Here is a 26,659-nt window from a genome sequence, read left to right on the forward strand (position 1 = left end):
ATCGATGATATGTATTACATCCTCCGGGCAGCTCCAAGATTGCATTGAAATGAAACATTGGTTGTAAACCAGATGTGTTCCTTGGCACTGCATCATTTGAAATACTGCGTTATGAAGAGATTGATGCAGGGTTCACAAATCTATCAGGTTGTCTTGTGCATGGTTGGTAAAAACAAAGGAAAGAAACCAATACTTCACTGTATAGAGGTTAGCAGTTGAGCATGTATTCGGTGCACACTTTTGGCCAAAAGTTAAATAGACGATCAGGACTCAGACTTGAGCTTAATATAGCTAATAGTCTGGTGGAGGAGACAGATAGATAATTGGATTTTAAATACCATGGGAATCATCTTTATTTGGTTTATCCTATTTACCTACAGGGTCTGGACCCATAAATCATACACGCCAAATCAAAGCGGTCTCCAAGCAGAATTCTTTGATCAAGTAGCATTTATGATAAAATTAAAATTCACTCATAAAACCACGGAATAAGAAATCCTTGGAATAAGAGCAGCTCCTCAGAAAAAGACCCAAGGATTTTATGTGTCCGTAAAGTCAACATAAACCGGAAGTGTGATGAGCTCCCACACCTACTGTAATAGGTGGAATTAATAGAAATTGGGAGCAAGGGTAGATGGGCAAGGATGAAGGCTTCCTCTGTCTGCTGGCCGAGTTAAATCACATGCAAAGGGTGGCTCACGCTTACTGCCACGTTATGGAACAGACTGACAAAGTGACGCCTGTCAAAGGCAGACAAAAAATAGAATTGCATCTCATAAAGATGTTTTAATTAAAAATTGTTATTTAATTCTTAGACCAATTTGGAATTTGTGATGTTGGTGATGGTGATGATACCCTTAATGGTAACTAATGCTAAACTACATTATCTCATTTAATGTTCTCAATGTAGTGAGGTAGGCATACTTATTATCACCCATTTCACAGATGATAAAATGGATTCAGAGAAGTTATTCACCTCCCTGAGATCACACAGGAAGGGGGAGAATGTAAGCCCATGTCTTGAATGACACTGCCATACCACGTCACATATTAATAGCTGCCAGTCCTTGACAGTGCTATTCCAGGACTGCAATGCCTTGTGTGAGGAGAGAGAATGATTTCATAGAGTACCAGTTTGCAGAACTTGCCAGTCGGTTAAATTTGGCAGATTCCCAAACCTTATGTGAAAGAATTTTCTCAGAGATGCTCAAGAAATGGCAAGAGGAGCTGTTTTAGGTATTTGCCCAAATCAGGGGATGCTGTTTTCTTTGGTCTGGCTCTAAGTACATTTCTTTTAGTACAGAGATGGAAATTTCCAGTTTCCTGGATACCAAGAGTTGTCTAAAGCTTTTGTGGTTTTTACTGTTGTCCATACTGTCCTTAAATTATTGACTCAAAACAATATTAAACAGCATTTTGTTATTATCCATACGAGTTCTAGTAGTTTTTTCCAGGGTTGGAAATAGAGTTTTGCTCAGACTCAAAGTAAAGATCCCTGGGCGGGACTGTGCAATTCCTTCAGAGAAGAAAGGTATCTGAAAGCTTTGATTACCTCCCTTTCGACAGCAATAATAGGCTGTGGCAATTATCTAATTTGAGACAGGTCAATGACATATGTTTTTCCATTCTTTCATAATAACATTGCAAAAGCAAGCTGTCTGGAAGACTAGGGAGAGGTTTCTCCTTGGTACTTTGCAAATATATGTTTCGTTTATTGCAATCCATATACACTGTCTTCTGGTAAAGAAGCACATAAATCTTATTAAGCTTACATGAGTTTTAAAAACTTAAAAACCTAGAAATGATTGTAACTAACATTTATTAAGCGCTTTGTGTAGTAGGCGGTGTTCCAAGCACTTTACATTTTAATATGCTTAACTTTTACATTAAATTGGGGAATTAAGAATTACAAACATCCCCTTTATAGACAAAATGCATAGAAGTAATACATGACTGCCCAAGATCGCACAAGTAGTGTCTGAGATGTGATTTGGACCTTAGTGGTCTCCATGCAGGACCCACAGTCATAATCGAATCTCTATATGGCCTCATTATCCAGTTTATTACCCACGAGAGAAGCAAACTCATTTATTGTATGGTGAATGCATGCAGCAGATACTGCAGATTGGCTTATTTGATACATACTCTACTCCCATTCTAGCATATCCTCCTGTACATGGAGGCTGGAAATTCAAAAAGCCCCTTTTTAAGACTCTCTTACAGCTGGAGTTCTACTCAGGCCCTGGGCTCTGCCAGGCAGATCCAGTTGTTTAAGACTTGGAGCACATGGAAGTGACATGCACGGCTAGCAGAGGCCGTTGGTTCTTTGGTTCTTTGCTAATCTGGTCTTTGGCATCATAGCTGCTGAGCAGTGGGTTGCAGCAGCAGCAAGATTTTTTCTAGAACATTCTTATGTTGTGGTTGAGAACTTTTGTAACTACTTATACCCTGTAATAAAATTCTTTCTACTTAAGCTAGTTATATTGCATTCCTTGTGAACAAGAACCCTAGTTAATGCAGAGCGCTTCAAGCCTGTAAAGGGATTAAAGATCTTTCCAACCTTGGTGTCCCTCCAGGACTGGAAAATTGACTAGAGGAAATACATTTCTCCAATATTAGAAAGTTGGACTAGAAACCCCATTTCAAGTTTATCTGATTTTTAATATCAAGAACCAGAATGCGGCACACAGGAGATTCTTCATATATTTCATTAAGCCAGTCTTTCAATACAGATTATCTCTTCTTCTCTGAGTTAGCCAATGAAAAAACATTGCATTTCTGGGAAATGATGTGTCTCTTATAAAAAAAAAATAATTGACAGAGGCTCGAGGAATAATCAATCTAAACAATTAAGAAGGGTTCCCCAAAGCATTCCTTGTGATGTTAATACCCTCAATCTTAGAGAAGCAATAATGGAGATTTTTCTCATTCTCCTCTTGCCCTTGTATTTCTTCTTCTCTCCCACCTGCACCATGTCTAAGTCTTAACAGAAAGGTGAATGGGACAGCCTAGGAGGCATCCCTGGTGGTGAACAGTCACTGAGAAGGGTAGGATGACCTTGAGACAGTGAGTTTGCAGGTGTGGCTGAAGTGAGAGAAGGGCAGAGTAATGGAGAAGATAAGGTTGGAGAGAGGAGCTTAGAGCCATGGAGATATTCTTCTACTGTGTGGATAGGCTGATAGGTTTTAGTAGATTTTTTAAAAAGGCTCTTTTAACAAAATGATTATGAATTGATAAATCAGATGATTGGAGGTGGGAAAGAGACAGAAGGGAGAAAAATATGAAGCTATTTCAGTAACCTAGCAATGAGGAATAAACACCTGAAACATACAGCTAGAAATGGGAAGTTCAGGAGTCAGTAGAGGGTTACTGGTCCAAATTAGGAGAATATTGTAGAAGCTGAGTCCAAAAAAGAAAAAAAAAAAGACAAAAATAATCATTAATGCCATGCTGCAAAAATATAAATAAGAATAAAGACATATAAACTACCGGATTTGGAGATTAGCCACCCTTGAAGCATAATTTCAAATACATGTAAGGCAGGGGATGCAGTCGTACATGCATTCTTTCCCGTCGTTGTTTGCCACTGAGAGTTTGCAGCTGAAGTTACCAGCACTGAATCCCCAAAAGCTGCGGAGAATTCCACAGCCACTCTCTCTCTCCATCTAGACATGATTACATTTTCCAGCCGATGCTAGGAGGAGCCCTTTGCTACTGTTCTCATGGGGTCTATGAAAGGAAGTCATTCTTTAGAGATTGGTAGGTGTTTCTCTGAGGTTATTGAACTAGGTTTTACTTGTTTTTTTTTTTTTTTCTTCTTAAGAATCTTTTTAAAAATGATATTGTAAAGGCATTGGAATATTTAGCAGATAATGAAAAAACCCAGGGGTTGTAAGTAGAACTCAAAATAGCATTTTCTTTTCCCACATGGAGAATTTTAAAAATTAAAAAAAAAAGCATTTTAAGTCTAAGGTTGCATCTCTTTTAGAATTTAATTTCAGTTAGATTATTGGAGGGCACATGCTATAGACAAATCATGTAAGTGCACTCAATTTCCCAAGTAATGAGATTGCTCAGAAAGTGTTCATTATGATCAAGCACTTGAGTAGCAGGCATCAGATCAGTACGAAGCTGGTGACTTCAGGGACTCTAAATTCATTTATGATAACGCCTTATTTATCTTAAGATAATTTATTTTGCAACCTTTCCCATCCTAGAATCCATTTAGGACCAGAAATCAATTTAAAAATTTTTACATCCTAAAATAGGTAGAGAAATATCTATTGCCCATTTGTTTTCCATGGATAAACCCCTCAGGCAAATATCACTTTGACTGTAGATCCAATAGTAGAAAGCTTAGACTGTGGCTTTCCAGACCATAACAAGCGAGAAGCAGCAAATTGCAAGGGAGAGAAAGAGGCGATAGTGGCAAACAGTTGAGTTCATGAGGTAAAAGCTAGGAGTTTCACCTTAAGAGTGGGTGAAAATAAATATAATCCTTATTTCTCCAGTTTCAGGAAAAACTATTCAAAGGCCCAGATGTAAATAAAATACTTGGCTTACCCTGTAGCAAGTGCTGGAACAATAATGTCCCCACCCTATGCTTATGGATATGGGTCAGTCCTTCAAACACATGCCGTCCTTGTTCTTGACCTTATACTATTGTGCCATGTATTACCATTGGGATTCATGAATTTAAACTCTGTATTTTTTTTTAAAAAATTTAATTTTTATTTATTTTTGAGAGAGTGCAGTGGGGGAGGGACAGAGAAAGAGGAGGATCTGAAGCAGAGTATGAGCCAAGAGCAGCAAGCCCCACATGGGGCTCAAACTCAGGAACTGCAAGATCATGACCTGAGCTGAAGTCAGCCGCTCAACCATCTGAGCCACCCAGGCTCCCTGAGACTTCAAACTCTTTAAGTTGAACTTCAGTTGCACAGCATCTAAAACATCTATCATTTTACTTCCTTACACCTTGAGGTTCATAGTTTCCTATTGTTAAAAGGTAAACTGAGGCACACTAAAATTTTTCGAGAGTTTATTTGAGCTTACATGGATTGAAATGGGGCACACCAAAGGTAGGTAGGAGCACTCACCAACAGGAGCCGTAGATAAGGTTTTTATAGAGAAGATGCTGAAACAAAGCAAAACCAGTATTTGGCCATACCTTAGCAGTTACTTTATTTGAGAAAGTCTAATTGGCAGTTTATGATCGATTGCTCTTAAGTTTTCTTTCTTGGATTTCAGTGCATGGACTTTGGCTTTAGGTTTTGGTTTATGGATATAGGTTACCAAGGTATTAGAGCCATTTCAGTCTGAGGCCTCTAAGTCACTTGCAGGCAGTTGGTTGGACTAAAGGATCTCTTTTTGATCATTTGATCTTTCGGAGCCCCTTAAAATCCTCTCTGTAGGAGACAACCTTGTCCTTATGACTCTACATTTTGTATAAGAAGGGGAAATCAGTGTTATTAAATTGAAGGTAACATTTAACTTAATGTTTGCCATTAACTTGTTGCTGGGTTTGCCTTTGAAAACAACGTAGAAATGTAAATGTTATGAAGTCTGAGATTTCAAAATAATTGGAGTTGAGGAGAGTGAATGGAGATACAGATAAAACAAGATTGGCCATGAGTTGATAATTATTGAAGATGTGTGATGAGTTGATAATTGTTACATCAGGTGGGTTCATTATTCCTCTACTCTTTTATGTATATGACACTTTTCATAATTAAAATTTTTTAAAAATGCGGATATTATATTTGATGAAAAGTAATTTAACATTTTCTCTGTATCTGATTTTGCCAGGGTTAATATCCAAAGTGAAATTTGTGGTGTGCATTGCTAAGAGTTTACGTAGATGGTATTATGCATATGGTAGTATAAGTAAATAGTGAACCATTTTCATTAAAATGATGTCAGTGTTTCATGACCAAGGCATACACTCCTTGACTTGAATCATGAGGGAAAAATGTGTTTCTTCTTTAAAATATTTTTTGACCGGGGCACCTGGGTGGCTCAGTCGGTTGGGCGTCCGACTTTGGCTCACGTCATGATCTCACGGTCCGTGAGTTCGAGCCCCACGTCAGGCTCTGTGTTGACAGCTCAGAGCCTGGAGCCTGTTTCAGATTCTGTGTCTCCCTCTCTCTCTGCCCCTCCCCTGTTCATGCTGTGTCTCTCTCTGTCTCAAAAATAAATAAACATTAAAAAAAAATTAAAAAAAAAAGAAAAAGATAAGCATTGACTTTGGTTAGTGATGAGAGGAGGACTTTTCCTAGCTGAGATACAGCATAAGCGAGGTCACATAGGAAAGAGATGAGAGTAACTGTTACTAGAGCTTAAGGATCTATTGAATGTTCACATTGATGAGTAAGTAAAGTAGTAAGTAGTACCAAAATATGTAAAACATGGTATGACTTGATATGCTATGCAGTGATACCTTAGAGATACAGTGGTGGTCATCTTGATTTCTCATCATTTAAAAAAAAAAATGGTAACAAAGGGCACTGCGTATTCTTTAACCAAGGCGCTATAGAAAGATTGTTTCAAACACTTCTTCTAGCCTAGTCATAACCCTAAACTAGTTTAAGTGTATTATAGAAGACATGGACAAATGGAGGGGTATTTTCTGGAAAGATAACTATGACTTGATATTTCTTTAAAAAATTTTTTTTTAATGTTTATTTATTTTTGAGAGAGACAGAGGCATAATGCGAGTGGGGTAGGGGCAGAGAGAGAGGGAGACACAGAATCAGAAGCAGGCTCCAGGCTCTGAGCTATCAGCACAGAGCCCGACACGGGGCTTAAACTCACGAGCCGTGAGATCATGACCTGAGCTGAAGTCGGATGCTCAACCCACTGAGCCACCCAGGCGCCCCTGACTTGATATTTCTTTACAAGGTAGGGTTATCACCCAATAGATGTGAAATTCAAATCACATTAAATCTAAACAGAAACAGTATTCATACTGCCACAGCCTTAAAACAATGCACTCAGGTCCCTTGTGAACCATATTGTTCCTGACATAGGACCTGGGGGATCTTCTGCTGTTTCCTCCCCCTTCCTATGTCTCCACTTAATTTAGGTGTTATTTTCCTTTCTGAATCAGGGCTTCCATATGGTTTCTGTTTCTGTACTCTGACATAATGAGTTGATTACCTTAAATCTTTTCATCGTAACAGTCTGTACCTATAACTCAAGCTGATCTCACAAATGTTAAGATAAAGAGAAAACAGAAGAAATGGTATGGATGAACATTAATTTATCTATTCTCACTATTAGAGACCTAATTCAAAATAAATTTTCTTATAAATTGATAACATCATCTTTGCATATCATAAGCTACTTGGGATTATTATTCATTATTTAACTTACTATAGCATAATTGGGCCTGGCTAGCCCCACAATACAGTTAGGGATTATAATCTGGCCACCAACTCATAGCAGTGCTTTGATTTTTCATTCAAACTACTAATTTGTATAATTTTATAAAAGTGCATATTACATATTATATAATCTGTTTTTAAACAACCTATGTAAAACAATAGATACGAAAGACTATATTATATCTAAATCGTTGAAAATCTCTAACACTTAAATGTTACCAAAATAAAAATTGGGATACTTCTTTATTCCACCTTCCCTCTTCTTGAAAGTGTTCATGAGTCATGAAATATATAATGTAGGGTGGATTAAAAATAGCTATATTTTTATGTATGTGGTATATATATGCAATAGAATATTATTCAGCCATAAAAAGAATGACATCTTGACATTTGCAACATGAATGGAGCTGGAGAGAATAATGCTAAGAGAAACAAGTCAGTCAGAGAAAGACAAATACCATATGATTGCACTCATATGTGGAATTTCAGAAACAAAACAAATGAGCAAAGGAAAAAAAGAGAGAGAAGCAAACCAAGAAACAGATTCAGCTATAGAGAACAAACTGATGGTTACCAGAGGGGAGGTGGGTGCGAGGATGGGTGAAGTACGTGATTAAGGAGTACACTTGTTATGATGAGCTGTGGGTGGCGTATGGAATTACTAAACTATTATATTAAACACCTGAAACTGGGATTAAAATTGAAAACTTAATTAACAGGTAAGAAAAAATAGCCGTATTTCAGATTTATGATCAGAAACATAGCATGGAGGTATAGAAACTTTGAAAAGAAAAGAAATGTAGGAACTTTAAACATGTAACTATTATAGTCAATTATATATATATATATATATATATATAAAACAATATATTTATAGAACAATATAATTATCTTTATATATATGTTTTTGCTATCGAATTATACTAAGTGCTTGACATGAGTAATATATTGTTATCATTGGGATTTCATATTCCTATATATTGTATGCTATCAGAACCACAGTAAATTATTAGCCAAGGAAAAAAGCATCACTTGAATATTCTTTAGATACTTTTAGCTAGTTCAGTTTAAAGTACATTTTAAGGGGTGCCTGGGTGGCCCAGTCAGTGAAATGTCAACTTCAGCTCTGGTCATGATCTTGAGGTTCGTGAGTTTGAGACCCACGTCAGGTTCACAGAGCCTGCTTGGGATCCTTTGTCTCCCTCTCTCTCTGCCCCTCCCCCCCTCAAAAATACATTTAAAACACTTAAAAATAAACTACGTTTTCATAAACTAGTAGAATATACATTTTAGGAAAATGGTAGAAAATCTTTTTTTTTAATGAAACCCCTACCTAAAATAGCAGACCATAATTATTCTAATGATTTACTATCCATCAGATGATTAAATGACCAATGACAGTGCATTTTGAGACACACTATTTTATTCTAAGAATTGAGTAGGGAAGGAACATATTTCTAACAAGTGACACATAGCCACCTACAAATCATGACATGTTGCTACTTCTAAAATAGGAAATCTTTAAAATCAGAGGACAACTTAAAAGGTCATGTTTATGGCTTACATAAATGGGGGAAGAAAAGGTGGAAGAAAACAATTGCTTACAAAATTAAAATCATATGCTTGACATATGACCCAGAATCACTACTCCTAGGTAAGTACTCAAGAGAAATTAAAACCAATATTCACACAGACACCTTTATGAGGGTGTCTATAACAGTTTTTTTCATAATCACTGGAAATTGGAAGCTCTATCTTTCAGCTGGTGCATGGATAAGCCAATGTCATATAGCTATACAGTGGAACACTACTGGTCAGTAAAAATGAAGGAACTGTTGACATTAGCGACATCATAAATGAATCTTAAGCATGTTTTATTAAGGAAAAGAAACCGGACTAAAGAAGCTACATATTGTATGATTCTCCTTGTTTGACATTCTGGAAAAAGCATAGGGATGGAGAAAAGATCAGTGGTTGCCAGGACTTTGGGGAAGGATTAGTGGTTGAATAAAAGGGATGCACAAGGGAATTCTTAAGGTGATGGAACTGTTCTGCATACTTGAGTGGGGGATATATGACTCCATGCATTTATCAAAGTCCATAGAAATGTGTATCACAAATGTGAACATCAGTGCATGCAAGTACATTTTTAAAAAGATGAACCAGGATGTCAAGGGATCTTTGGATGGAATGGAATGCAGACTGACAAATAAATCTTCCCTTTTTTGGTAAGTATATGACATGACCTTACAGAAGGTAGTAAGGAAAAAAGTAGTTTACCTAAATAACACTAAAAAACGCTGTTGTGGTTGGATATTATAAAGCCAGAAACAAAAAGAACTGTATATGAGCACTGTATTCTAGTTGGCAAATTTGTTTTTCATAGGAGTACCTGTTAGCAATTCTGAAATTACTTTATATGCATTATGTGTATATGTAAATTTCAGATACTGGGGACCAGGTTTATTGCTATCAGAGAAATGTTACAAAGAGGCAAGGGGGTGCATATGTCTCTTCCATGACTTGTTTTCATTTTCCTGGTATATATACCCAGAAGGAAGATTACTAGGTTGCACGGTAGTTCTGCTTTTAGTTTTTTGAGGCACATCCGTACTGTTGTCCGTTGCGGCTGAACAGTTTACACTTACACCAACTCTGCAAAGTGTTCCCATTTCTCCACATCCTTGCTAACTCTTGTTGATGATTGCCATTCTTAAAATATGAGACGATACCTCGTCATCGTTTTGTTTGAAATTCCCGATGATTAGTGATGTTGAGCACATTTTCATGTTCCTCTTGGTCACTTGGATATCTTTGGGAAAATGTTGGCTCCTCTGTCCATTTTTAAATCAGAATTTTAAAATTAAGTTGTAATACAGGTATCTAAGAGGGTAAACGTAGCTTCTCTTCCCTGCCGATACATCACTGCTTCACTGATTCGTATTCTCTAAAATTATTCCCTATACATGCATATCTGGGAAACTTTTGTCTCATTTTCTCTAATATTTCGGCTTAATGCTTCCCTCACTAAATAGTCACATTCAAATTGGAATACTGTGTTTCACCTTTGTCCCTGTTGTCTTTATTGGCACCTGCCATAATGACTTTGGTGCCTCAAAGGTCACCCGAAAATACTAAAATGTTTTGAAGTTTAAGTGAAAGCAACTACCAATTAGATATTAAGCCTCCTAAATAACCCTGACTCAGTTTCCCCATCTCTGACATTGATACAATTATTCCAAAATTATCCTAGCACACTTCATTGTGTTCATGTGGGGATTAGATGAGTAAAGAGTTGGCAAATATAAAAGACTGTGTCTCTGTACTTTTTATTGTATTTAATGATACAGCTGTGATAGTAACAATCCCCATTTCATCATCATTATTTCATCTAGTTACTGGCTGTTTACCTGGCTGGGAACAATTGAAATAAAAATGAGTGTCACAGCTCATTTTGGACTTCATAATCTGCTGCATCTACCTCATCCAGTGTATCAGTTTTTAAACTCATGATTCAGAAAAGGGTGCTACAGTGATATATGTGAATTGTTAATGAACATTATTGAAAATAGCATTTCACTATCCCAAAAAGAAGCTTTTCGGAAGTATCAGACACTCATGAGGACTGTGATTAGAAACCCTATTTTTCTTCTCCTAGTATTTCATTTGATTCAGGTGCTGATGCAAAAGGGAATGAACTCACCCAACTAAAAATGGAGTAGAAATGAAATAAATTATATCATTTCTTTTTAGGACTCCAAATATATGTGATGTCTTATGTAATGTAGCCATGAAACACAAAGTAGAGAAACAGAGTGCGTAGAGGAATATGAGTGCCCAGCTGCCAGTTGACAATGCCCTGCTAATATCCACAGCAGAGAGGAACAATAAAAATTAATGAATCGTGATCCTTTTTATAATTCTTTCAAATAAGTATAATTTTCTGTATCCTAAGTAAGACAAGCCTGTTTTGATTATATGTTCCTAGAGGAGAGTTTGAGTGTTGTCCTGATGTGAAATGTGAGGTAAATTGCAAATACACTTCTATTAGCTAGTAGGCATTTGTAACTAAAGAAGTCAGAATAGATTTTTTTTAAGTACAGTAAAACCTTGGTTTGCAAGCATAAATTGTTCTGGAAATATGCTTGTAATCCAAAGGACTTGTATAACCAAAGTGAATTTCCCCATAAGAAATAATGGAAACTCAGATGATTCGTTCGACAACTGAAAAATATTCATAGATGAGTAAAAACATGTGGATCTTGAGAAACTGAACAGGAGACCATGGGGGAAGGGAAGGGGGAGAAAATAGATACAAACAGAGAGGGAGGGAGGCAAACCACAAGAGACTATTAAATACAGAGAACAAACTAAGAGTGGACGGGGTTGGGGGAGGGGGAAAATGTGTGGTAGACATTGAGGAGGCACTTGTTGGGATGAGCACTGGGTGTTGTATGTAAGCCAATCTGACAATAAATTATATTCATAAAAAATAAGAAATATATTCATACGAAAATGATTATAGTATTGTATTATAATACAAAATAGTAAAATATAAAATATAAAGAAAAATAAACAAATTAACCTGTACTTACCTTTGAAAACCTTCGTGGCTAGTGTGGGGGAGACAAGAGAGAGCAGGGTTATTGTGTAGGACGACTTTCACTATCACTAACGGAATCACTGCTATCTGTTGGCTCAATAGAATCTTTTCCTTTTTGTGCACCTTTAACAAGGAATATTTCTCCAATGATCTAGAATGAAGCAAAGCATTCCTAAGCTTACTTTTGTATGGAAAAGCAAAGGACTGTCTATAGGTGCTTTGAAGTGGCAAAAAATACACCAGTGCCAGTTGTGGGCGCCTTCCAACATTCTGAAAAATCACTGATTTCTGCCGAACACCGTGGCCTGAGACCGAGCATCCGAGCATGGGAGACAATCACCCACAGTCCTGCAGCAAGAGAGAGAAACAAAAACCATTGGCTCAGTTGTGATCATGTGACATTTGGCATCCCGTACTACTCATTGCAAGACGTTGCTCGTTTATCAAGTGAAAATTTATTAAAAATGTTCGCTCCTCTTGCAGAACATTTGCAGAACAAGTTACTCACAATCCAAGCTAATTGTGAAATGGAAATATAAACAGATCCTTTAATTTTCTATTATTTACTACGTAGGCTATCAGGATTTTCAATTATGATCACATGTCTGTGGTTAGACACGTCTGCCAGTTTTGTGGCCTGGCCTGCCAGGTAGGTGTTTTCTCTCAACGCGCTGGAAAGTGCTCCTGATCCCTACTATGATCCCCTGTGAGTTCAGTGCCTAATTTTCGTATTATATTTCAAATGAGATACAATTTCTGCACTAACTTTATGTCTCATTTCAAGAGTATTTAGGAAATCAACAGGTCTTTATAAACCTTTACAAAAGTTTTGAGAGGATGTTATTATCTGTTTTACTCTTGAGGAAAATTAGGATCAGACTTGTGAAGGCATTTGCTCAGGATCATGCAGGAGGGCACAAAGTTAGGGGAGACGTGCGGATTTGTCTGGATATCGGAACCCCCAATTTTCCACTGTGTCAAAGTGTGTATCATGTCACTTGCAGCCTCCTTTGCCCACGAAACATGAGCAACTGTCAGTAGCAATGGTCTTTATACAGAATAGAATCTCTCAGAATCCCTAGTATGTTATGTGATTTCCAGGCCTGATACAACTTGTAGCATACTTGATTAACACAGAAACCGAGACGAACATCAAACCCTATGTTTCCCAGCTTATTAGACCCACCTTCCAACTATAGTAACTATAAGCATGGGGGGTTATTTCTTTTATACATGGCTTCTTAGCTGTATCTCATTGTAGTACTACAGATATTTTATGTTCTTCACTAATCTACTCAACAAAACAGCGGGAAGAATACCTACCTCACAGGATGTTTGTGAAAATTATGTGAAATAGCCTGTGTAAAAGACTTAGAACAGAACCTGCACATAGAACATACTCAACAGATAATATCTATTATTATTCTGTCAGACGTTCTTATTTGGCTATTATATTTATCAGTCACTGTATCACCATGTGTCAGAATACCTATACCCTAGTTATCCAGAATGTTACATATCACGGAAAGTACTGCGCCTTGTCATCGTTTTACTTTGGAGATTTTATTTCTTACTCATTTGGTTAACACTTAATGACTTAGAGATTATTTTCTTTAACAAGCACTTACAAGAATTGACTATGCCAGAAACTGTTCTAAGCATTTTATGAATATTAACCCAGGTAATCCTCACAAAACTCTATGAGAAAGAGTATCGGTCAGTCAACATTTGTTCAGGAGATCAGTCAAAATAAGCATTATGGCATACAGGGTCTTTTGTAGGAATTAGATCTTATGCAGTTGTGGGGGGGGGGGTGGAGTGGGAGACGTGAAGTTCCATAAGAAATGTGAGGATCAGGGAAGTCACCTGGCAATCAATCTTAGAAGCCAAGTATGTGTAGCAACTGAAGTGACAACATGTAGGGGAACTCATGGGGAGGTCTGTGCCAAGCTGTGGCCTCTTGGAGTTTCCACCTCTGTGGGTGTTTGGTCAGGTGCCTGCTGGCCGAGGCTGCCGTTGGTCAGTGGCATTACAAGTAGGGAGGAATTGCTGGGCAGGGGGTAAGGAGAAGTCAGGACAAGCTGGAACTGAGGCATCTCTGTATGTGTCCATCATCACGTCTGACCACAGTGACTTTCAGACGTTGCTGTTGCTGCTTTCCTTCCACTCTGTGCATCTCTGGCATGTTTCTCATTTGACCTGAGTGATCCGGAACAATACAGGGATGGAGGTTCTGGGAAATGCACTTCCTGCCTCAGCCAGGTTGACACAGCGCAGTCCAGCATATATAGGCAATTGCCATTATCATCCTTATCATACAAATGAGGAAATGGAGGCACAAAGAAATCAAATTATGTTGCCCAACGTCACACAGCTAGTGAGTGGCAGAATCAGGTTTGGTCCCAGGCAGTCTGGTTCTGATTCCAGATTGCAAACTCTGGACTCCCGTGCTTTGTTCCCTCTGTGATAAAATAGGGTTCTGGAGAAAAATCTCAATCTCAATGTATTTTTCCCTTGTTTCGAGTCTCCTTGTTTCTGGCTAATCAAGAAAATTCATTACCAGGCAGTTATATAAAGCAATGGTATGTGTTGTGTTCATTCTGTTCTATTTTTGTTAATACCCTGTACACTTCAGTTTTTCTCACAAATAATCTGTATTTTGCCCTTTCAAGACTCACTCTTTTTCTGAATCAATTCTTGATTATTATTAGCTTCCCGGCCACTTTGATTTTTTTAACTCTGCATCTCTTAGCAGTTGCATGTTTGCACTATTTTAATGATCATTGAGATTTATGTTATTTGTACTTACCCCCATCATCAATGTGTGCATGTTCCATCTTCCTAAACATACCACAACATCCTTAAATCAGGAATATTGCCTACTTTCCCTAATGTCATCATGAAAGTGTGAATAGTACATACTCAGAAGTTCTTTTTATTAAATGCCAAATATTCCTGGTGTAAATAAAGGAGATTTCCTTTGAATGACTGGAAAACATGTTCATGTTGAATAACACTATTTTTTTTTTAAAGCTATTTAATTATTTACTTATTTATTTTGAGAGAAAGTGTGAGCGGGGGCAGGGGAGAGACAGAATCTCAAGCAGGCTCTGCGCTGCCATTGTAGAGCCTGATGTGGGGCTTGAACTGACAAATTGAGATTATGACCAGAACTGAGACCAAGAGTTGGATGCTTAGCCGACTGAGCCACCTAGGCACCCCAAAACTACTTTCTACATATGTATGACAAAGCTATCAGGTTTAATTCTAACTGGGTTTTATTCAGGTTTTATGGATACCTTCTAAAAAATACCTTCAAAAGAGAATGAAATAGAATTAAAAATTTTTGGACTGAAAGAATCCCAATACTTCTCCAACAGTAACAAAAATATTCCTTTTAAGTCAGTTTTCTCTTTTTATAAGAGTATTAAAATATTCACAAATAACATTTAAAACAAAGTTAATGTTTATTTTTGAGAGAGAGGGTGAGACAGAGTGTGAGCAGAGGAGGAGAAGAGAGAGAGGGAGACAGAATCTGGAACAGGCTCCAGGCTCTGAGCTGTCAGCACAGAGCCTGATGTGAGTCTCGAACTGAAGAACTGTGAGATCATGACCTGAGCTGAAGTTGGATGCTTAACCGACTGAGCTACCCAGGCGCCCCTCACAATAACATTTTTAAACTTATTTTCAAAATTAACACAACTTGGTCTTGTATTATGATTTTATAACTAGAGTTGGCAGATTAATTTAGTGACTGATATACTGAATCTTCCTTTTTAGAATAGGAAAATGCATAAGATTTAAATTTGTTGCATTACGAAATGAAAATTCTATAATAAAATATCTCCATAAGAAGGTTCCACTCAGAATCACTCTTAGAGACAGAATATCTCATTTTGATATGTAAATAAAGCATTCTCAAACTTATCATGATCCTGTTGAATGGATTTTTGACAGATAGATACAAGTAGGGTATATGTTTTGGAGGATTAAAAGATCCTTTTTATTTCTTAATTTAATCGCTTAGTAGCTACTAGTCAAAAATTTCAATGTGTTAGCATGTATTATGGTGAAAGTAAATTTAAGGAAGTGAAAAGTTAAAGACAGATGGAAAGTCAAACATTTAAATATATTTTTACTTAAAACTATCTAGCAAATGAGAACTTTGATGATTCTGTTCTTGTCAATGAAAACTGGAAAAAGCCATTCATTATCATATAAATAAAAGCTAACCAGAAATAACTCCTCTGCCCGTTGTATGTACTCAGAAACATGACTTAAAGAAATAACTTAAAGATGAATTATTTGAAAGAGAAAGCAGTTTATCTCTTTCTGTCCAAACTGGACAAATAATTTTGTTTCTTGGAGTGAGTTAAACTTCTCTCTTAAGAGTTGGTAATGATAATAAAATAAAAACAATGAGAAAACACTTACTGAATGCTTTCTTGTGCCAGGCAGTGTGCTTACCACTAATAATTACACTATAAGGTAGTTAGTATTATTATCTCCGTTTTACAAATAAGGTGATTTAGGTTTCAAGAGGGCAGTGCTACTTGGCCAATGAATGGCGAAGCAAGGATTTGAGCTTGGGTGGTTGATTTCCAGAGCTCAAAGTTTAAACCACAATGTTGTCCTGATAGTCTAACAACCACAATATGGCAGATAGCAAACATGGCCAAATCCTTCATTTCTTCCTGTATCTGTGCCCTACATGAGGTGACTTTTCAGCTTCTCCACATCAGTTAAATCTGGGGGCACCTGGGTGGTTCACTCAGTTGAGCATCCGACTCTTGATTTCAGTTCAGGCCATGATCCCAGGGTTGGGGTCTGCACTAAGCATGGAGATTGCTTGGGATTCTCTCTTTCTCTCCCTCCCCCTCTCTTGCTCCCCCTCTGCCCCTATCCCTGGCCCACCCGCATGCACATGTGCTTTCTCTCTATCAAACAAACAAACAAACAAAACTGTGAGGTTCGTTTCCCCTTCCCTTGAATCTGAGAAGACCTTATGACTTGGCTTCAGTGAACAGAAGTGACTGTGCAAGTTCAGAGGCTAACCTGCAAGAACCTTCACATGCTTCCACTCATGACCTCTCTCCAGACACCATGCTAACCTGCTGGAGGGTGAGAGAATAGGGTCTGGGCCTGCGTCATTGCGGTCGTCCCAGACACAGGCACGGGGATGTGAGAGAGTACAGAAACGATAAGCAAAACCACGTTGCAGATGAGGGGGGGAAGCCACTGAGGCAAAACGAGACCGGCTAGGATTATTGACCGACAGAGTCATGAGTTAAGTAAGTGGTTGTTTTTAGCCAGTACATTTCAGGGTGGTTTGTTTTATAGTAACACCCGATTGATACATCAAAGGAGTTCTTTAACAGAACAACAATAACAACAACAAATTAATAACCACTGTATTAAAGACTCTACTCTGTATGTTCATATATAGCAAACTAAAAAAAAAATGTAACATATTCTGAAATCAGTCTCCCATTCCTCCTAAGGAACTGGTAAGCATCTATAGTTTGTATGGCCAGAACATACGTGGGATTTTCTTACAGTGATCTCATCTTCTCTTGGGGTCTGCTTGCCTTACTGCTCGCTTTTGTACTTCTGTGAGAACCTAGAGAACAGTCTTTACTTATTACTCTAAGAATACCTGTTGCTTCTGGCTTTCTAACAGAACTGCTGAGTTGACTCAGAAACATGTAAATTAGAAGTTTACTTACTAGAATTTGACTGACTTTTCAGTCAAGAAGATACACTGTGATATTCATTTCTGCTTTGCTTATTAATATACATCAAACTGCATTTTAAAAGTATCTGATGATATCTATTCAAATCCTGCACATGGATGTTTATAGTAGTTTTATTCATAATTGCCAAAACTTGGGGGCAACCAAAATGCCCTTTTGTAGGTGAGTGGGTAAGTTAACAGTGGTACATCCAGGCCATGGAATATTATTCAGCACTAAAAAGAAATAAGCTGTCAAGCCATGGAAGGTCGTGGAGGAAACTTTAATGCATATCACTAAGTGAAAGGAGCCAATTTGAAAAGGCTGCATGCTGAAGGCTGCATTCTGGAAAAGACAGAACTATGAGGACAGTAAAAATTCATTGGCTGCTAGAGGTTAAGGGGGAGGGAAGGATGACTAGGCAGGCACAGAGGATTTTTAGGGCAGTGAAACGATTCTATCTGATACTGTTAATGACGGGTAGATGTCATTATGCATTTTTCCAAACACAGAGAATGTACACCACCACGAGTAAACCTTCATGTAATCTATGGACTTTGGGTGATAATGACGTGTCAGTGTAGGTTTATCAACTGTAACAAATGTACCACTCTGGTGGGGGGATGTTGACAGTGGAGGAAACTATGTGTTTATGAGGTTGAGAGGGTATATGGAAACTGTATTTTCTGCTCAGTTTTGCTGTGGATCAGAAATTGCTCCAAAAAATTGTCTGTTAAAAAAAAGTATCTGAAGACAATGGTTTATATAATGAACTAAATTCTTCCCTTTCTCTCTTTGTGGAAACATTTCAGAATTGTTCAAGTATATTAATATGATACACGTATACATCTGTGACGTGACAAGGTTGTACCTCTTTGAAACGGATGCAATCTTGGGCAGTTTAATTCACTGTCAATGCAGTAATACTGGTATTTGTCTAAAAGGTGAGCTATTTCTTCTTTGGGTATGAATAATTTTTGCCGAGGGGCATGAAAATTGAGCATGCATTACTAACCCGTTTTCAGTACCTAACTTATTAGAACTGCTATTTGATTACTTCCCACTTAAAATCAATATACATGAAAGGTGTCCATTTTAATGAGCAGAGAGCCTACTACAAGAAACAAGAAAGATTTATCAAAGTATTTCTTAATTTGAAGGGGCATTGGAGGTCATCAGCTAATTGGACACCTTCATTTTATAGGCATTGATACTGAAACTTCCAAAAGTTAGACGACTCCCCAAGATTACATAGCTACTTAGCAATTTAGGTACCATCACTGTTTATTATGTTGTTATACCATCTTTCAACATTGTAAAGTGTCCAGAACACATTATGGTGAAGAAAGGAGAATACGGCAGAGCAACTGTGCCTGTGTGATTTGGGGAATTGATTGCCTCAGAAATGGCTAGTATGGACCCTCAGTGTTCTCAATTTTGATATCTCTGGTTAAATTTACTCATGGGAAAGGGAGTTATTTTGGTCTTGTGAACAAATTCTTGCTCACCCTTGACTCAGCTCAACTCAAGCACAGTTGTTTGGGATGCTTTCACGAATGTCCCAGGTACCATTAACAATGTTGCCACTGTACTTGGTACTACACATCAGTGGTAGCCATGGTTCTCAACCAAGGGATGGTTTTACCTCTCAGGGGACATGTGGCAAATGTCTGGAGACACTTTTGATTGACAGGACTTGAAGTTGCTACTAATATCTAGTACGTAGAGACCAGGGATGTTACTAAACATCCTGTAATGCACAAGACAGCCCCTCCCAGCAAGGAATTATCTGGCCAGGATGTCAGTAGTGTTGCTCTGGAGAAACCTTGAATTACAGCATTGTCTTAGGTGTTTGACAACACCGGAGATGGTTCTTTTCTCTGGGATAGACTTACTTTTAGTCCTTTTATTTACTTTTTTAAGTTTATTTATGTATTTTGAAAGAGATAGCACACTCGCAGGGGAGGGGCAGAGAGAGGGAGAGAGAGAGAATCCCAAGCAGGCTCCACGCTGTCAGCTCAGAGCCCAACGTGAGGCTTGATCTCACACACTGTGAGATCATGACCTGAGCCGAAATCAAGAGTCAGATGCTTAACTGACCAAGCCACCAAGGTGCCTTTAATCCTTTTAAAATAAACAATAGGTCATATGGTGTTTGTCTTTTTATGATTGACTTATTTCTCTTAGCATAATATACTCTAGCTCCATGCATGCCATTGCAAATGGAAAGATTTCATTCTTTATATGGCTGAATAATATTCAGTTGTGTGTGTGTGTGTGTGTGTGTGTGTGTGTGTGTGCACGCGTATGTGTATCCATTCATCGATCAATGGATACTTGGGCTCTTTCCATCATTTGGCTATTGTTGACAGTGCTGCTATAAACATCAGGGTGTATGTATCCCTTCAAGTCAGTAATTTGTATCTTTTGTGTAAATAGTAGTGCAATTGCTGGATCATAAAGCAGTTCTATTTTTAGCTTAGTTCTATTTTGAGGAAACTTCATACTGTTTTCCAGAGTGGCTGCACCAGTTTGCACTACTACCAACAGTGTAAGAGGTTGGAATTTAATAAATGAAATAGATGAACATGGAAGGAAAAAAGGGAAAGTCAAACCATAAAGCAGACTCTTAACTATAGAGAACAAACTGAGGGTGGCTGGAGAGGAGGTGGTTAGGGGGATGGGTTAAATGGGTGATGGGCATTAAGGAGGGCACTTGTTGTGATGAGCACTGAAGGTTATATGTAAGTGATGAATCACTAAATTCTACTCCTGAAGCTAATATGATACTATATGTTAACAGGAATTTAAATAAAAACTAGAAACTTTAATTATTAATTAATTAAAAAGAAATAAGCAATAAGATGAGCATTTCAAGACATCAAGATATGTAATAATTCATTGTTAGTTTTTACTACGCTTTCCATTTTTTAAATCTAAAAGTATATTCAATCATATCCAAATATGACTCACATAAATACCAGTTCCTTGTTAGTAAGACTTTTCCTCCTCCTCCTCCTCCTCCTCCTCCTCCTCCTCCTCCTCCTCCTCCTCCTCCCCCCCCCTCCCCTTCCTCCACCTCCTCCTTCTCCCCTTCCTCCTCCTCCTCCTCCTCCCCACCTTGTTCCTCCTTCTCCTGTTCTGGGCCCCCTCTTCTGGAAGGTTTTGGATACACAGGGTTTTTCTTACTGCTTCAAGGAGAGAGATTAAGCCATAGTTCTGTTCCTTTATCTTCTCTCTTGGAGTAGAATATAGGGCTCTGATCAGAGAAAATTACTATTATCTCACTGTTGGCAAGTTCAGTGGACAGATCCTTCTCTGTTCTTTAATGGCAGTTTTAATCCAGCAACTTAATTTTACATATTTTTCAATTTTTGCTGTTCTCTGGGCAGGGAACACACAGGTATCAGTAAGCCTTGTTTGAGAAAAACAGATGGCACTTAAAATAGGATAATCCCATTAGCTTTCTGGAAGAAAGCTAATTTCTTCTGTGGTCAGGTGTTTGTGCAGGCCGATGGGGGAGCAGTAAGAGCCACTTGGCCTATCAAGAGGGATTTAACCAAGAGATCATACAGGAAAAGATTCTGTCACTGGAATGGTATTTATCGTGTGATATTTCATTTCCTCCTCTGGACTATGAACCTCTTGAGCTTTTCTCTCCAGTGCCTGGTATGCTTCAAGCATACAATAATGCTTATATTCTGGCTACACATGGAGGGGGGGAAATGATCATATATCACTCTTCCCTATGATTATTAGCTTTTCCAGAATCACTTCTGGGAATCAATTTCGCAAAAGCAGAGAAATTAGGAGCATGATGGGCTTTTGTCAAAAAAAAATAAAAGAAAGGTGATTTTACTATTGAACACAACAAAAATTATTTATTTATTTATTTATTTATTTATTTATTTATTTATTTATATTTGGTATAGCTACTTTTTCTTGTCCATAACTGTTTAATTCTTAAGAAATGATTATACAGTTTGGCCTGAGAAGGAATGATTAAAATTCAGAAAACAATTTCTTTGTTTCATCTTCTATAAGAAATACTTGACTTTTAAATGTACTCAGTACACAAAGCCAATGGAATTGTAAAAGTAATGAACCAGAATTTGTGACACTTAGAGTAAGTTTAAGTAAAGCTCAGAGGAATTACATTCATGAAAATTAATCCACAACTTCCTGAAAATATTTAAGAATATTTGTTTTTCACTCACTAGCTTTATATAGCAAGATGATACAGTTGCACTCTATGAAGGATTTAGTTACAGTTGGGCTTAATGATAGAAAAACAATTAGATAGGCTTTCTTTTCTTATATAAAATAACTTATATAAAAAAACTAAACTCTTTAAAATGAGTTTAGTGAATTAGATTTTTTAAAATATACTTCTTAATACCACTCCTTTCTCAAAGGGTCATCTTACAAATGTTTTGCCTTGGAGAGTTATAGGGGAATGTCTCATCTTAGTAGCAAAGTGAAGAGCTTCTTCTTTGATTTATTGGGATTGATTTTTTTTTAAATACCTATCTGAGATACACACACACACACACACACACACACACACACACACGAACTTTTTAAAAACCACTGATAAAATGTCAATCCCAAAACTGATGATGAGTATATAATTTCCTATTTTTTCAGTAATAATCTAAGGTCTAGATGACTGAAAAAGTCTTGAGTTTGTATTTGTACTTGGACTTATTTCTAGAGGGAAAAGAATAAAATGTAACTTTTGACTGAATTATGGTTTTGGTACTCTAAACATCTGTTCAGCTTTGATATTCCATTTGTCAGTGAAGAGAACTTGTCAAAGAAGAGAACTGAATTGATTTAGCTTGGAAGTGAAGGATCCTGTTACTTTCTTGCTTTTCTAATCAAATCCAATGATTATTAAGTTTCTTTTGTATGTGGAGTATGGTAGATGTTGGCTCTTAGTGATATCCCTAGAAGAAAGATGTGACTCTATTCAATAAATCAATTCATTAGCACAAAATCAATCCAGAGTCTTCTTTCAAAAAGAGCCTGAGCCTTCCAAAGGGTCTTTGGCCTCCTGAACGCTGAATTAATTTTAAGGTAATTCCTGCAAATGAGTGCTGAGCCAAGTGAAGTCACGACAGTTTATAAGCATAGCAAAAAGATAATCAAAGCCTCTAACTTGAAAACCTAAGATGTGGGTGAACTAACAGGGTGTAGCTCAAAAAAAAATCTTTATATGGATGACTGATTGGTATAAGCAAAAGAAGAGTGATGGGGTGTGTATAACAACCAACTCTATAGTGAAAGTCTCAGGGGTGCCTGGGTGGCTGAGTCCATTAAGTGTCCAACTTTTGCTCAGGTCATGATCTCGCGGTTCGTGGGTTCAAGCCCCACATCGGGCTCTGTGTTGACAGCTCAGAGCCTGGAGCCTGCTTCAAATTCTCTCTCTCTGCCCTTCTCCCGCTCATGCTGTGTCTCTCTGTGTCAAAAATAAATAAACATTAAAAAAATGAAAAATAAATAAATAAAATGAATGTCTCAGAGAAAACAGCAATAATTTCTAATGACTCTCTGTTGTACTAGCCCCTAAGCTTCTCAGGATTTATCTGCTTCTCTTGCATCTGTAGCTTCCAGAAATGATTGTATGATTATATGTGTCTTCTAAAAATTATTCATTTGTTCGGAAATACTTATCCATCTACTTCTTCACTCATTTATTCATTTAACAAATTGTTATTGAGTACCTCCATGTATTAGATACTACGTTAGATGCTGGGATTATAACACCAAATAAGACCTGTACTGTTTCTGCCCGTGTACAATTAATTACAAAAATAAGTATTTAATTGTATTTGTAATTAAGTGTTAGGAAGGAAAAGTATCTTATGAGATGGAAATGATTTATAGGGAAATTTGATCTAGTGTACAGAAGAGAGATTTCTTTATGAAAATGGTACTTAAGCTGAAACCTGCATGTGGGCAAACTTCCTAGGTTGGGGAAGTGCTAATGTCTTCAAGAATGATACAGAGTGAGGGAAGAGAGTGGAGTGGTACGAGGCAAGGCAAGATCATGCACACTACTTTAGGCCAGGTTAAACATGTGGATTTTTATCAAGGGGGTATCTGCTATGTACTATATTGTGAAGGCACAAAAGTGTGAAAGACATATCTCATGCATTCAAGAAGCCCTTGGTGTCATAAGGGAGACATACAAATTATGCTTTCTTTCCCATATGAACTTTCTGCAAGAGAGGGTTCCTTACTCTCCATTTTATCCCCTGTCCCTAATGCAGATTTGTGCTCAGTAGTACATATATGTTGTTTGCATGCTTTTTGTAAATATTCATAATGCAATAGTAAGACTTTGCTTATCCAGGGGTCCTTGATTTCTGTACAACTCTTTGAATCTTAGAACTATGGCCTTTTAGCGTCTGGAGAGTTTAAGGCTTCAGGCCACATCTACCTTTGATCCTTTATGATTAAAATACATCATCTTATGCATGGTGACACCCAAGTGGCCCGGTCACGTACAGGACAGCAAAAGTGCTGGACTGTAAAAGCACTGAGCATATAATGTATTACTGTAGCATCATAGGAATCAAACATTTTGCAGTTAAACTGCTTAGGACCTAGTCACGAATCTGCTACTCACCAGCTCTGTGATGTTTTACTTTTCTTACCCTCAGTTTCTCGGGAATAAAATGGAGAGAAAAGCAGGGCCTGCTTGACAAGGATTATTTTGAGGATTGAATGTGAAAATGCATACAAAATTCATATTGTATTTTCAATATATATTAATATTAAACACTCAAGTGTTATGTGTTTTTTTATTATTATTGCTATTAAGTAAGTCTCACAATTCTTGTGAGCTACTAGTAATTCTAGCATTTGAGCCTAGATTTTTTTTCTGACAGCGTTTACTCTTGACTGTATCAGACTGTCCCAGGCTTTTTGTGTCTCTCAGGAAATTTCCTCAGCCATAGCCGGTGGCATAAAAATCAGTCCTAAGAATCCCAATAGGCAACCTGTCCTTCAAATGCTAGGATGGGGAAAATGTGGCCCTGAAACAGAAGGTGAGCTGCATCTCATCTCTCAGACTGAGCCGTATATATGAAAGCTTTTAAAGTCAAACCTTGGAAACTATCACCAGACTTCTTTAAAATTACCACCATACATAACAGTGTGAAGCTTTCAGCATCAAGAACCAAACAGACCTTTGGGCTGTGAGCAATTCCTACATAAATTTTTTTTAATGTTTATTTATTTTTGAAGGAGAGAGAGAGACAGAGCGCAAGCTGGGGAGGGGCAGAGAGAGAGAGAGAGAGAGAGAGAGAGAGAGAGAGAGAGAGAGAGGGATACCCAGAATCTGAAATAGGTTCCCGGCTCTGAGCTGTCAGTACAGAGCCCGACGTGGGGCTTGAACTCAGGAACTGTGAGATCATGACCTGAGCCAAAGCTCAATGTCCAACTGACTGAGCCACCCAGGCACCCCCCCACACATAAATGTTTTTATTCGTTTCCATAATGTAATTTATTTTGGCTTGGAAAATTCCTGAACAAATATAATCATTTTTCAAGGTGAAGTACACAGGGAGTCAAGAACTTTTAGAATTATGTTAAGAATTAAGTCAGGCAATGTGAGCCTCTATTTTTATTGGTTAGCTGAGCAAATACATACAATTCATGTATGTATTTGGGGTGATTTTTCTTTTCTTTTGGTGTTTTTCTATATTTTCCAAAAGTTTTATAATAAATATGTATCCTTTATGTAATCAGATAAATTATTTTCCTTTTAAAAAGATACATATTTCATTGCAGGATAATAATGTGTACATTTCTTCTATATTCTTATTTGTTTTTATTTCCCATAAAGGGAACACTCATGTTATAGAAATTTAGTAATAGATGATAACTTGCTATTCTAAAAGCTATTGTTGGTAAATACTATATGCGTTTTCATTGCTTGCCAGGGAATCCATTTGGTTGTCTATAACTGACTTAGAACATTTTTTGGCAAATAACCAAAGAAAAGTTTGTTTTAGACAAAGCTCAGCTTTGCCTTCATTTAAAGCTTTTAAAAATATATGCATTATTTTTCTAGAGTTGTTACTAATCTGCCATATTCATCATATACAAAGCCTGTTTTTAGTATATTCATTCTATGACAGTATCCGGCTTTGTCTTTGACTTTGATCTAACACTGCTTTTGAATAGATGGTCATTAGATATTGGGCCAAAACATGTATTCATTGCACATGCAGGTACCAGACCCTAAGAATTTAGTGTGGTCTCCATGCACTCCTCTCAAAATTAACTAACCCTTCCAATACTTCCTGTGATTTATTAATGTATGCACTAATATTTTTAGAAAGACATCAGTCTGTCAAGCTTAAGACTCTAATATCTTTAGAATTGTAAGGTAGCCTAGATATAGTTAGTGGTCATTAAGCATAATTATAAACTGAGTAAGTGCTAATCAAGACAGATTTTTTAGTAAAACTGAAATGCATTTTAACAGGTTGGTTAAGGGTCAATAATTAAATTTTATTTTAACTCCATGCTATGTGGAAAATAGTCTTTATTGGATGTTTTCTAGTGTTTAAAGCAGACCCAGTTCTCAGTGTATATAGTAGTTAGTATATTGTAAATAACAAAATAGGTTTAAAATACAGCTAATGCTAGATCTACTTTTAATTGAATATCTTACAATAATTTTGTCATTTGTACTGCAGTGTCCTTTTTTTCCTTCTTAACCAATAATAATTTTTAGTCCTAACAAGGAGCTAAGAAGCCATGGTAAATTTCGGAGTTTGATGAACTAATTTATGGTATGTGGGATTTTTCTTTTTGGCATTGATTTTTCTGTGTTTGGTTTGTAAATGTGCTGTCAGTGATTTATCCCTGATGAAAGGACAAATGTTTCCTAAGTGACAAGTCCTAAGAGATCATGTGTGACTCCC

The 26,659-nt window shown here is 37.2% G+C and overlaps 1 protein-coding gene across 3 annotated transcripts in view; it reads left to right on the plus strand.

Annotated features, from left to right (window-relative positions):
* Positions 1 to 26,659, plus strand: part of OXR1 (oxidation resistance 1) — a 445,002-nt gene that overhangs the window by 102,888 nt on the left and 315,455 nt on the right. For 2 of the 3 annotated variants that reach the window (XM_019467864.2, XM_019467871.2), the window contains exon 1: positions 3,677 to 3,759. The exons of the other annotated variant lie outside the window; for it this stretch is intronic. In XM_019467864.2, coding sequence (XP_019323409.2) covers positions 3,692 to 3,759 — 68 coding nt within the window. In that variant the 5' untranslated portion in view covers positions 3,677 to 3,691. Of the gene's footprint in view, positions 1 to 3,676; positions 3,760 to 26,659 lie in introns of those variants that run through there. 3 annotated transcript variants of the gene reach the window in all.

Source organism: Panthera pardus, unplaced genomic scaffold (genome assembly GCF_024362965.1).
Source record: "Panthera pardus isolate Hobbes unplaced genomic scaffold, ASM2436296v1 HiC_scaffold_7, whole genome shotgun sequence".
Classification (NCBI taxonomy): Eukaryota; Metazoa; Chordata; class Mammalia; order Carnivora; family Felidae; genus Panthera; species Panthera pardus.